Source organism: Esox lucius, chromosome 18, assembly GCF_011004845.1.
Source record: "Esox lucius isolate fEsoLuc1 chromosome 18, fEsoLuc1.pri, whole genome shotgun sequence".
NCBI lineage: Eukaryota > Metazoa > Chordata > Actinopteri > Esociformes > Esocidae > Esox > Esox lucius.
In genome coordinates, this window is record NC_047586.1 from 11,137,034 (window position 1) to 11,149,952 (window position 12,919).

General features: G+C 39.7%; 2 protein-coding genes across 23 annotated transcripts in view; one reads left to right on the forward strand and one right to left on the reverse strand.

The window, feature by feature from the left end:
• Position 1: 1 nt before the first annotated feature.
• Positions 2–9,304, forward strand: tdrd15 (tudor domain containing 15). Its single transcript, XM_020056039.3, has 4 exons — positions 2–251; positions 2,013–2,063; positions 2,798–8,517; positions 8,675–9,304. The coding sequence occupies exons 2-4, from the start codon at positions 2,032–2,034 to the stop codon at positions 8,686–8,688; spliced, it is 5,766 nt and encodes a 1,921-aa protein (XP_019911598.2). The 5' UTR covers positions 2–251; positions 2,013–2,031; the 3' UTR covers positions 8,689–9,304.
• Positions 9,305–11,388: 2,084 nt separating this feature from the next.
• afdna (afadin, adherens junction formation factor a) overlaps positions 11,389–12,919 on the reverse strand; it is an 87,668-nt gene continuing 86,137 nt past the window's right edge. For 21 of the 22 annotated variants that reach the window (XM_013138574.4, XM_013138573.4, XM_013138590.4 and 18 more), the window contains one exon: positions 11,389–12,871. In XM_013138574.4, coding sequence (XP_012994028.2) covers positions 12,724–12,871 — 148 coding nt within the window. In that variant the 3' untranslated portion in view covers positions 11,389–12,723. The remainder of the gene's footprint in view (positions 12,872–12,919) is intronic. The other variant, XM_013138585.4, reaches the window with a different exon arrangement.

A 12,919-nucleotide genomic window follows, 5' to 3' on the forward strand; every position in this document is an offset into this window, starting at 1 on the left:
ATCCCCCTCTAGTGGACATCCATGACGTTTTTTTAATTTTACTTTCTAACCTGAAATATCATATTATTAAATGTAATATTCCCACCTAATATTTCTCACCAAATATTCCAGAATGTTTCTCAAAGAAATAATTACTACCTGCAGCACTGAAGCACAATAGGTAACGGACAGGAAGTAACATTTTTCCCAATCCCTGAAGGTCAAGCCGGCTTCTGTTCCGAAATTAGATTTAAAATAAACCAGAGATTATGGTAAAGTAATTTCAAAATTTCTACCAAAACGTAGCACTCAACATGTTATTTTCTCTATACATTGCATACTTCCACGTACATTGGTTTGTGGGTTGGTAGTTGTGTAGTTAGTGAAAGATAACGTGCTAATTTCCATGCAGTTGAGTAGTTGGGTAGGTCGCAAGCTAGTCAACGAATCATGGGAATGTCTCGAGTACAAGGCAGCTACAATAGCCCGATTTAACGAAATATTGTTCTCATACAGAAATCGTAGTCATGTGTTATCTAAATATATAATTCACTTTGGGACTTCATTCAGTTGGTTATTTCGTTGTTTAGCTAGCTAGGTACTGAGCCTATGACGAATGAAGTGGTTGTGTATGCACAATTTACCTTATAAACTAGCGTTTGTATTTTTAAATAAAATAGGTCATTATATGCGTTATTCGACAGGAAAGTGGTGAAAATTTGAGTTTCCGTTTTTTTACGCTATTAAACTGCGGGAGACTCGGAACTTCGGGAGAGTTGGGATGTCTGCATTTTACCCCACGAGGAAGTAAGACTAGCCTAGACCATCTTCAGATTTGAGTTAATATTGCTATTTAAATTCCACAACTTTACACAAATGAATCATATAATAGTGTTTTACAATGTAATGTGATAGTCCTTATTCCATCGTCATTGACCTTTACAATAATGACGAAAATGATGGCTGCATTGACACCGATCCTTCTGATCGTTTGCTCAATAAGTCTCAAAATGTAGGGTAACATGGGGCAATTGCGACCCCTCATGTAAACTCTCACAAAAAACACAAAATGTCACAGTTGTTTTTTTCAGCACCTACTAATTTCCTCTGTATCATCACAACTTCTCAGCCAACTATTAAAAACGTTTACTTCTGTATCTCATTTTAAGTATACATTTGTTTTTCATGGTTTGTGGGGTGATCAACACTAATGGGCTGTAAAACTAGAAAGTTTGACCGGCTTGTGCAGTAGCTCCATAGAATTCCCATCTTTTAAAAAAGGACCGCAAAGGCAGACAATTGAACTTTATTATTATGGAACAAAAGTTATATGCTCTTTTAATTCTACGGAGAGCATTTCACAACCACCTACTCAAAATCCCATGATTGGTCAATCCACTGCGATAGGCGCAGGAAAAGTTGGGAAATCTGAACTCTCATGGATCCCACGTAACAGTACATTCTCACTATTCACGATAGGGGTGACGGTTCAATTAATGCAAGCAGAGGCGTCGCTAGGATCACAATACCGGGACAGAAAGTATAGGGTTTTGAATGTAGACCCGGAAAATGTCGATATACACGCTAGCGGCCTACACGTCTACATTGTTATAATGCGCAATTGGAATTATAGATGAATAGATCAGGGGCTATTTTATATTATTATTATTTTTGGTCAATTTGAGATCCAGGGCTATAGCCCCGGACGCCCAGGCCTAAGGACGCCTCTGCATGCAAACATACATCGTGTCATAATTATTTCTTGCACATATTCTTTTTTGATTGAAGTATTGAAATCATAACCGTAATTGCAATATTTTTCAGTGAAATCTCGATTCAATATTTTATCCAAATCGTGCAGCCCTAGTTTTCTTGCCTTCCAATTTGCATTAGTAGAAACACTGGAATGGAATATTAAATTTGCTGTTTCTCCTTAAAGAAAGCTCATATTCTCTTGTACCTTTACTGCATGACATGCAACATTTAGGCTTTATCTTGATTTGATATGTTCAATGGAATACTCTCTATTTTAGGAAGGTCTGCTCCCTCACGATGTTGTCTAGAGTGACACCAGAAAGTACAAAGTAAGTAAAATGATTTTACAATACTCAATATTCAGCATTGTGATTTAAATGCAAATACTAAAATATGGTTAATGTTGTCACCCAATGAGCCCAACCACCTTGGTCTTAATACAACCGAGCACTGCTAGTAAATCTTGTCCTTTTGGTGAAAAGGCCATCAGTGCAACCTTTATAATTTTGGCCTATTTATGTGATTATGTCTTCCATGATTCTCTCAAAACAGATTGGTAATACAGATTTACCAAACTTTTTGGGCATTTTTGTCAATTATTGTAGGGAGTTGTGGCACAGTTGTGGTCATATAACATGACAAAGATTTAAAAACAAAGAATGGACACAATATTCAGTAAACTCTGTATGGATGTGTTTTTTGTGGAAGTAATCTGGATAAGATCTGCGAAATGACATAAATGTGAATAATGCTCTAGAACTGCACTAATATGGCAACAGGTAGGTGCTTAGCACGGTGACCAGTTGTCACATCTTCAGTCAGCTGTTCATTTCGCAATTATTATATTTAAATCTTACTGTTTTTAGCAATTACTACAATTCATAAATTTTACTGCTGAACTCAAAATTAAAGTGCTGTTAGATGTGTTATAACATCATTTGAGAGTGCAGATGGATGTAGGTCCAACATAAAAGGGAATAATCAAAATTGTAGATAACATAAGAAATATTAAGTATTAATGAATATTCCAAATATGTAAGTAAAAGGGCAATTTTTTCTACAGACGTCATGAGGATGCAAGTCATATTGCGCCGTGTGCTCTGTGGCCATTGGACCTGAAATTAACTCATGTGAGCTGCATCCCTGGGGATACACTTGTGCATTTCCAAGGACAATATCTCACAATATGTGAACTGGACTATGACATACTACAAGTAGAAATTCAAAATGCGTACAAAACAAATGAGGCAGTGGAACTGGGGGAGTTCTGTTTGGTAGAAGATGTTCTAACAAATCGTTGGTTCAGAGGTAGAGTTCAGAACCATCAAAAAGATTTGTTTGATGTGTTCCTTATTGACCATGGGAATGTTCTCAGTGTTACAGCAAGCCATTTGGCTAAGGCTTTGGATGAGCTCTTCATGCTTCCGCCTAAAATCATCTGTGGTTTCTTTGCCAATGTGTTACCATTGAGAGAAAATTGGGATTCCTCATCCGAGAAGTATTTTACTTCTTTAATTGGAAGTGAGATGAAAGGATACGTCCATGCCCTTCTTCCTCACAAAGTCCTGATACTAGAAGCCCCTGGTATCAACAAGGATCTGTTTAGGCTAAGCTTAGGGAAACATGTTGACACAGACACATTCCTTCTTTTGGTTGAAATCTTGACAGAGTTACCACTCAAGCAGAATATTGAACCTGTCCCAGATCTACTGATTGATAAGCAAGATGGACAAGAATTGTCATTCAAACCATTCCGCTTTAAAGGCTTTGAAGATATACTGTTATCTTCTGGCCCTAAAATAACCCCTGGACAAAGACTGAATGTTAGAATTACTGCTGCTGTGAATCCAGGTTCATTCTACTGTCAAATGGCAAGTATGGTAAAAGACCTAAAAGAGATGCTGGACAAACTGGCGTTGTACTGTGAGTCCAAAAGGAAGGTCCCCACTCAAAAATGTGCAGATAATCTGGGCTTACTTTGCTCAGTCAAAGGAAAAGATGAAAAGTGGCATAGAGGCTTTGTGCAGTTTCTGCCTGTAAACTCCAAAGTACGAGTATTATTTGTTGATTATGGATTCTGTGAGTCGGTGAAAGTGGATAATGTCCTACAGCTTCCACCAGATTTTCTCTCAACACCCATCATGGCATTCCCATGTGCTCTTTCCTGCCTAGCTGGACAAGACGAGGCATTGAAGATCCAGCAGATGAATTGCTTCAAGAAAGGATTGCTTGGGGGAGACTTGAATGTTGAAATTAATGGCTTTGACCAAGAGCAGAATCTCTATTCTGTTACAATATTCAGTGCTGAAGACCATGCAGCTGTTGATGCATACTCAACTCAAGATGTCAGTGAACAGAAAAAGTGTTCCCTTGTTTGTGAAACTGAGCAAACTTTCCCTCTAAATGGCTACATGTACTATGAGACTGCAATAGTCCAAGCAATGGATAATTCAGTCATTGTTGAGGAAATTCAACAGCACTCAGTGTTTGAAGGATATGTGGAATATGTCCTGAATCCAGGTGCATTTTGGTTGAGAACAAATAAACGCAACCAAGACTTTGAAGAGATGATGAAAGACATTTACAAGCACTTCAGCCAAGTAAAATTGGATGAAGGAATTCTTGAGAATCCAGAACCTGGTGCACTTTGCTGTGCAATGCATGAGATGGACATGCAGTACTACCGAGCTATAGTGACAGACACTCTTGACAACGGAGCTGAAGTATTTTTCATAGATTTTGGAAATACTGAAAAGGTACCTTATATGTTCATCAAGCAGATCCCAGACAAGTTTGCTATTGAACCAGCATTTGCTTTCAGTTGTTCTCTGGTGAATGTTGTGCCTTTTGATGATGTATGGACAATCTCTTCAATCAACTGCTTCCGACAAGCAGTTTCCAACAAGACTCTTCTTGTGCATATTGTTAACATAACAAAAGCTCGATATGTAGTGGATTTGTACGAAAAGGACTTCAATGCATCACAGAGTGCATTAAAGAGCATCACAGAACTCCTGACCACAACAAAGCATGCAGAATATTGGAAATACCCTACCTCAACTCCTAAGGGAGAGATGGAAAATATATTGATGAATCAGAAATCCTGTGAAAAAGGAAAAGTTAATGAAAAAGGATCTAACACAAGTGGAGTCCCAAGGAACCTTCACAAAAAGACCTGTGACATTTCTAAATCGGATGGTTTTGAAAATGCACCAGAAGTCCCTATATCAAGAACCCCAATTAATCAGGCAGCAGCTATGAAATTCAAAGAAGTGAAATTCAAGCCTGGAAGTGAGATAGCTGTGCGATGCTCTCACATCAACACACCTTCAGATTTTTGGTGCCAGATGCAAAACAAGATCCCCAACTTGGAAGAAATGATGGATGCGATTCAGCAGTATTACCAGAAACACTCACTTCCAATGCAGTCAGGTTCTACATGTGTTGTCAAGTCTGAAGAAGATGGCAGATGGTACAGGGCCTGCATTATAGGCGCAGAGAAAGATGAAGTTGAAGTGATCTTTGTGGACTATGGGAAAGTAGCAAAAGTGAATATGTACCATCTTCAAGCAATAGTGCCAGAATTCCTTGAACTTGAGGGGCAAGCATTTAGATGTAGTCTTTACAACTTAATTGAACCTGCAAAGGGCAGCTGTAGTGATTGGGGGTCCGAGGCAAGCAATCTACTGAAGGAATTTGCTCAAGGCCAGTCAGTGAAGCTAACATGCAATGTACATGCGCAACTCTACATGAAACACAAAGGTCTGTGCAATGTTGTCAACCTCTACAACAGTGACCAAAATGCAGTAAAGAAGCTTGTGGAACGAGGCCTTGCAAGAGAAGTGAAAACCCCTATTCAGCTTATGCCGTCAGTATGGCCACATTCGTTTGTCTATTCCTCCTTCAACTTGAGATGTGGAAATGTTGAACAAGTCTATGTCACTCATGTGTGTAGTCCGTGGGAGATTTATTGCCAGTTAGACAGAAATAGTGAAATTATTCAAGACTTGATGGAAAAAGTTGCGATGGAAAGTGAACAAATACAGCGTGCCAAATTTGGTCCGAGTATCGGAAAGCTTTGCCTCGCAAAATATGATGAAGATGGTCAATGGTACAGGGGTGTGGCTTACCCTATCCAGGAAACGTTGCTCGTAAATGTGTTTTTTGTAGACTATGGAAACATGCGTATTGTGGAAAAACACAATGTCATGTCTATTCCCAGACATTCATCAGATTTACTGTTCACTCCCATGCAGGCACTGAGATGCAGCCTCTCACATATCAAAAAAGCGGAAAATGTTGCAGAGGTTAACAAATGGATGGAGAAATCCATTCTCAACAAGACACTTAAAGCTATTGTAGTAGGGAAGAATGACGATGGGGCAGTTTTTCTGTATATGTATGATGGAGACCTAAACATCAACAAAAAAGTCAAGGAGCTTATTGGAAGCCAAAAGCCAAAAGAGAAAAAAAGCAGCAGTGGACCAGTGAATGGTCATAAAGGACAAATTGAACAAATGACAAACCAAACCAGAATAACTAAAGACAGAAAATCTCTGAAACCCACACGAAAGAAAGTTTCCTTCTGCAACCAGTATAAACACCAAAAGCAGTCATCAAATGCTCAAAAAGCAAACTCACCAAAGTGTCCTAATTCCCAGAAAGATTTGGAAGATCAAAGACAAGGCAAGGAAAGCACTGAAGGAATAAAAAGGGATGTCCAAACAGTTTTCCACACCAAATTGCCCAATCTTTCACAACTCCCCACGGATCCCAAATTAAAATCTGGATTCCGAGGTCTGGGGTTTGTTTCCCACATCAATAACATTAACAGCTTTTTTATACAAATGCAAGATGATGAAGAAAACATTGTGAAAATTGCAGAAGACCTCAACTCTGACTTGTTGGGGGATGTCGTAAGGAACAACACTACATTGGTGGACTTAAGAATCTATGACCTTGTTGCTGCTGAATTTGAAGAGGATGGTGCAATCTACCGGGCAGTTGTTAGAGATTATGCATCTAGTGACCATTTCAAGGTGGAGTTTATTGACTATGGAAATACAGCCACTGTGACAAAGGACAAAATATACACTCTGACAGATGTTTTTTTGATGCAATGTAGACTAAGCATGCCCTGTACATTGCTAAATAGTGACTCATACAAAAGTGATGCTGCTTTTGTTGATGCAGTAATGGGAAAACCTCTTATGGTTGAAGTTGTCAGTCGTTTTGGGGCTCAGTGGGAGGTTGAAATTGAGGTCCAGCAGGACAACCCAGCATTTAAAGTACATTATGACAAAAGCAAAAAAGTGACTGAACATGAGGTCCAAACTTCGTGTGCAAGTCTAGTTGACACAAATGAACAGCGACCAAGAGGACCAGGACAAGAGAACAAGAGCCAGTCCCAAAATCAAAGGGCAATGTTCACTGCTCAAGAGGAAAAGGTCTTGCTGAACGTGTCCCCAAGCCCGTCCCCACGCCCATCCCCAACTAAACACAAGCATGACATTTGCCTAGACCAGCACAACAGAAAGGCAGATAGCTCAATAACAGCTGACTTACCTGTGACCTCAAATGAACTCAGATCAACCTCAACTGAAAGGTTTGTGGAGTTAGTGAAGAAAAGGGCCATTCCATCCCAGGACATCAGGGCTGGACGAACAGAGAGCGGGACTGTGTTGTCTGTCTTGGAGAATGGAGAGATACATCTTAAGCTTCACAAGAGCAACGAACAGTTTGCTGAACTTGATAATAAGTGCAAAATCACGCTTGAAGGGAATGTCAAAGAAGGTGTCCAAAACTTGGTAAAATCAACCATGAAGATAACAGCTTTTGAATGTGCTGAAGAAAGACCATGCCCCAAGAACACTACAGATGTGACCCAGTCAGTGAAAGAACCCGGCTTGAATAACGGTCCCCAGAGGCTTTTCCTTGCCCCAGTAAACATGGATCTGGGATACTCTGGCTTTGCAGCTGCTGTCACCACACCAGATGAATTCTACATTGCTGTGGAAGAAATGCTTCTCATCATGAACACTGTGTCGACAATCCTCAAGGATCTTCCACGGGAGCTGTCCCCATTGCATGAAGAACACTTTATTTCAATGTCATGCTGCCTTGTTTGGTCTGACAGTAAGAACAAATGGTGCAGAGCTGAAATTGTTCATTTTGATAAAACACAGGTTGTGATCAACTTGGTTGACTATGGCCATTGTGTGTGCTTGCACTACAATGACAGGTTTCAGCTGAGAAGACTTCCTGACTCATTGGCCAGGTTACCGAAGATTGCGTATCCGTGCACATTGAGAGGAATAAAACCAGTTAAGGGGCAATGGACAGATGAAGCTGTTGTTTTTTTTCAACAGTGCCTCTGTCAGAAAAACCTTAAAATATACTTCAGGCAGTACATTTCCGAAGCACACTTGGAAGCAGATGTTATAGCAGATGGTGTTTATGTGGCTAAAAACCTGGTTGATGCTGGTCATGCAGAATACACTGACATCATGCTTGGGCTGAGATTTCAAGAACAAACCCCCATCCAAATCCCCCAACAGAAACCTTACAACCCAGAACAGGAATTGACACCCTCAAGAATGAACACGCACCCAAGAAGACCGACTGATGACCTAAAAGTTGATGGATCGACTGAGGATGATGACGCCTCCTTCGGACAGGGATCAGAAAAAGCAGCGGAAAATGCAGCTCCTGCTATTGAAAACTTTGATAGCCAAGAACTGAAGAAAATGGACATCTCTAGTACGATGACTGGAGAAAGACATTGTAAGTACTTTCACCTTCAAATGTTATTTTTTGTACTTGGTCTGCCTAGTGGTAACCATACCTCTGAACTGCCAGTGATCAATGTTTGGCTAATAGATGCTTGGGGATGCATTAAATAATGTGGATTCCCCCTTATCCTCCATTCAATTTCCCACAGGTGCCCTGATGTAACAACTGTCTATTTGCAACTACCAGCGAGACATTGATAAATGTTTCAGAAATAACTGAAGTGGAATGGCCTTCTATGAATGATGTTGTTCTTTGCTTTTTAAAACAGTTAATATAGTTCCATTGTGGTTGACAAGTTGAGTTATTCATTATTCTACATAATGAAATGCATGCAAGAAACTACTAAAATGTTAGGGTTATACTGACAGTCAAAATGTTTGATTCGTTAGGACGTTTTATGTTTTGTTTTGATGCCACATCAGGTCTTTCAGTATGGTTTGTGACAAATAATGTATTTTTTTCTGTGGCAAATAACATAAAGGTAGACTCAGCAAAATGGCATTGCCATGAGCTGCACCACAGATTGGTATTAGTGAGACACAGAACTTCACTGTCATAAACACACAGTTTCCGGGATGCTTCATGAGGTTATAGCGAGGCAGCCACAGCACCAATATGGAAGAGAAGCATCACAGTTCTCTCATTTCTTTCAGAAATGGACCCACTATGCAGTTTACTTTCTGCATTTGTATGGACCTCATATTATTCTGTAGCTGGGTCTAACTTTAAATCATTGTTTGTCTGATACATAATTTTTTTTTACTCATTTAAGTTATGTATGCACCATTTTCTTGTTTCTTTTTTGTTGTTGTTACTAATGACAAAGTTGGTTGTCAATAAAGAATGTAAAACTGTAACAATTGTTTATTCAGTAAACCAATACTTTGCATATTTTAAGCCAGGACCTCGAAGCCAGTTCCACAAAATCTTTTCATTGGAACGCTTTAATCAGGGACTTGTTTAGACCTGGGACACCAGGTGGGTGTAATTAATGATGAGGTAGAACAGAAAACCAGAAGGCTCCAGACATTTTAGAGTAAGAGTTAAATTCCCGTTTTGTACCCTTATGTGAGTGATGCTGTACACTTCACCATACATGGGTGATTTAGCAATTATGGGCCCTTTTGGCATGTTTCCCTGAAAAAGAGATTGTATCAACTGTAACCGTTTTATTTGAATGTACATGGATTTCTCTCACTTTAGAAATTTTTTACATTTTAGTTTAAAACTGAACGACAAAAAAGCAAGGTCCAAAGTTTAATTTTAAACATCAGTTTGAGGTCAGAGTGAGTGAAGGAACCCATCAGGAGTGACAGCTAACCAAACTGGCCATTTCACATGTTACACTTGCCACGAGAGATCCATTTAAAGCTCCAAATTCCCTGTTTACTAATTTCACAATTCTTCTGGGTCCCCAAGCTTTTTCAGAATTTACTGGGGATGGCTGGTCAACTCTAATCTGTCTGACACCTGACTCAGTCCTCCTGACTTCAGACTTTAGTGAGTCACAGCTCTACCTACACTGTGAGTCAATTAGGTTGTGTCAGTCAGGCTAAGTTAACTCAGCTTATCAGGTTTGGAGAAAAAATTTATTGGCTTTTCTCTGACCAGAAAGTTACCCCATATCTTTTCTCATATTCTCCCATCCCTTAACTTTTGTTTTGTAGGCTATGTTCCCAAAACAATGTTACTCAAAATGATGTAGCGTCTCAACCTCGTACTCCTACAAGGCAGGAACCAAAACACTGCAGCTGTTCGTAGAACAGAATGTTGTTTGTTTTCGGGCACATAGTTGCACTTTAAACTCACATGTAGGCAAGTGTGATGTAACTTTTATGGAAGCGATAAGGCACGAGAAGGTGTAGAATATGGCCAAATACTGTTTTTAGGAAGGACTCATCAGAGTGTCTGGATAGCGCTTCGCTGTGGTATATCGCTTATAAATGGCTTAAAGGTTTGGATGGGCAGTGCGACTTGATCATAGCCTGAAGGTTTTGATGGGCAGTCCGACTTGATCATAGCCTGAAGGTTTGGATGGGCAGTCCCCCTTGATCATAGCCTGAAGGTTTGGATGGGCAGTCCCCCTTGATCATAGCCTGAAGGTTTGGATGGGCAGTCCCCCTTGATCATAGCCTGAAGGTTTGGAGGGGCAGTTTCCCTTGTTGCTCCATAGTAACGTAACATGGCCTTATGGTGGATGCAAGCTTCTATTGCAACCCATTGGAATGAGTGAAGGAGCAGGGTTACATAGGCAAAGATAAAACACCAGATGGGTCACAGCAATCTCGATACGTTGTGTGGCTCTCTAAGATTTCCTTTGCACACTGTAGAGGGTCTCAGCAGGCACTAGTGCACACACCACCCACCTCAGGCAGGGGAAGTCCTTGACTAGCCCTTCAGAGCAGTTTATGAACAGAATACTACGGCTTTAGTGGCTTATCTCGTTCACCTTGGCATGATATGGTACTGGAACAATGCAGGACGCGCTGAAGCAGGTGGGAACAACAGTCTGGGAAATAAACTGAAGGGGCTCTCAATCCTCAACATGTGCCAAGGTGGACAACCTGTCTGGTGAGGCACTGGTGTGCATTATTCTCTGAAGTCCCTGCCATACCCTCATTGAGTTATGACTAATTATCCACTGAAGTTTATGGTTTAGTTTTAAACAGTGTAAGTATGTTTTTAAAGATTCCTATACAAATTTCTACACAGTAGGAGATATTAGTAAAATCTGTATTTATTAATGATTTAGAAAAGGCTAACATCAAACCATTTAAATGGTTTAAATTTTTACCTAAAAGGAGAAACATGAATGCATTTGTATACAGTTGTCAGTTAACATCTACAAAGCTGAAACAAGTATTGACACCTTTACCATCTCCTCCCCTCAAACACGTCTTTATTTATACACAAATTGCAGTCATAATGCCGTGGACAAAGAGATGAAGGGGTTAAGATTGGAGGGATGACATACATATGGAAATAGAATACTGCCCAAATCCTTAAAAGAAATACCATGAGAAGTCTACTGAACACGTTCACATCCGAAGCTGTTTCCATGTTGTACATGTTCAACAGGATGCTCAGATTAACTCAATCTGTGCACATTCATTACAGGCGGTTCAAATAAATACCTGGTATGCAAACAAGGTTCTTTTCTTTAGATTTTTATTATAATTTGAACTGAAATTGAAGTAATTTTCCATCATGGTACGCTTTCTCGTTCCTCATACTGGCAATGTATACAACTGGTTAAATTTCACACAACTCTGCAAATGACTATTCAATTCAAACAAAATCAATACTAAAGATGGTGTGTTGGGGGTGGGTAGAAAACATTTAGAAATGATAACCACCACGCCCCCCCCCCCCTCTTCCCCCCACATTGACAGTGAGCATCAAAAGTGGCCTTTCATTGTTTCAATTCTCTACTGTACATCACACGTAGAAAATGCCCTCTTGGATAACAACAGATTAGCAAACTGCTACTATTAAGAAGAGTTGTGTTTGGAACGGGAGAGATATTTACAGTGAGGGTGCGCACTCAAATGGGTCCCTAGCAGGACTTAGTAAACCAGTTTACATATGTGGAATCATGGCATCTTCCAATGGTGCCTAGTTAAAACTAAACCCACATTATAAGGAATAAAGAATATACAGTGCATTGCAAACCAGAATGGACAACATCAATTTGTTTGAATCACTGAGTAGTGTAGGAAGAAGTTTAATAAGACTGGTCTTGTGAGGGTGGGCATTTATTTCAACAAGAAAAAATTAAAAGTGTGAAAATATGTAATGCAGAAAGAGCATAAAATAACACCATAAAATAATCCACATTACAGTAAGCTTTAAAAAAAAAAATATTAAAATGATCAAATTGTTTCCTCTGACCCAAGAACCATTTCACAAACAAAAATATATCCCCCCCTTCATGTGATTTCAAATGTGTCTTACTAGTATAATTAAAACATTTGTACAGTGCTTTATCATAATATCTTTGATAGTTTAGAGGGAAATTAAGCAAATAAACGTCTCTCCTATTGCATTGAATGATACATCTAAATCGTTCGTAATGGTCCAGTTACTCAATAAAAACAACAATAAGGGAGACAGTCACTGGAAAAACAAAAGCTGGCTCTTTCCCGTTGCTCAGTTAGGTGTTGGTGGTCCTGTCTGTGTTGGTACGGCTCCACTCTACTATTTTGTATTCAGTTCATTTTCCAGCTCCATCAGTTTTCTCGAAGCCTTGACTTTGTTGGACACTTCTTTGCCTTGGGAAAAGAGCCGCTGTCGCTCCTTAAAGGTCATGCTCTCTGGGGTTATACTGTTTTCTTGTTCTGGACCACTGCAACAAGACAATGGCAATCTAACTTAAACTGTACCATGTTGTGAA

Coding starts and splice junctions, on each gene's coding strand:
- tdrd15 (XM_020056039.3), top strand. CDS start 2,032: ATGTTGTCTAGAGTGACACCAGAAAGTACAAA. Junction 2,064..2,797: donor GTGACACCAGAAAGTACAAA/GTAAGTAAAATG, acceptor TTTTTTCTACAG/ACGTCATGAGGATGCAAGTC.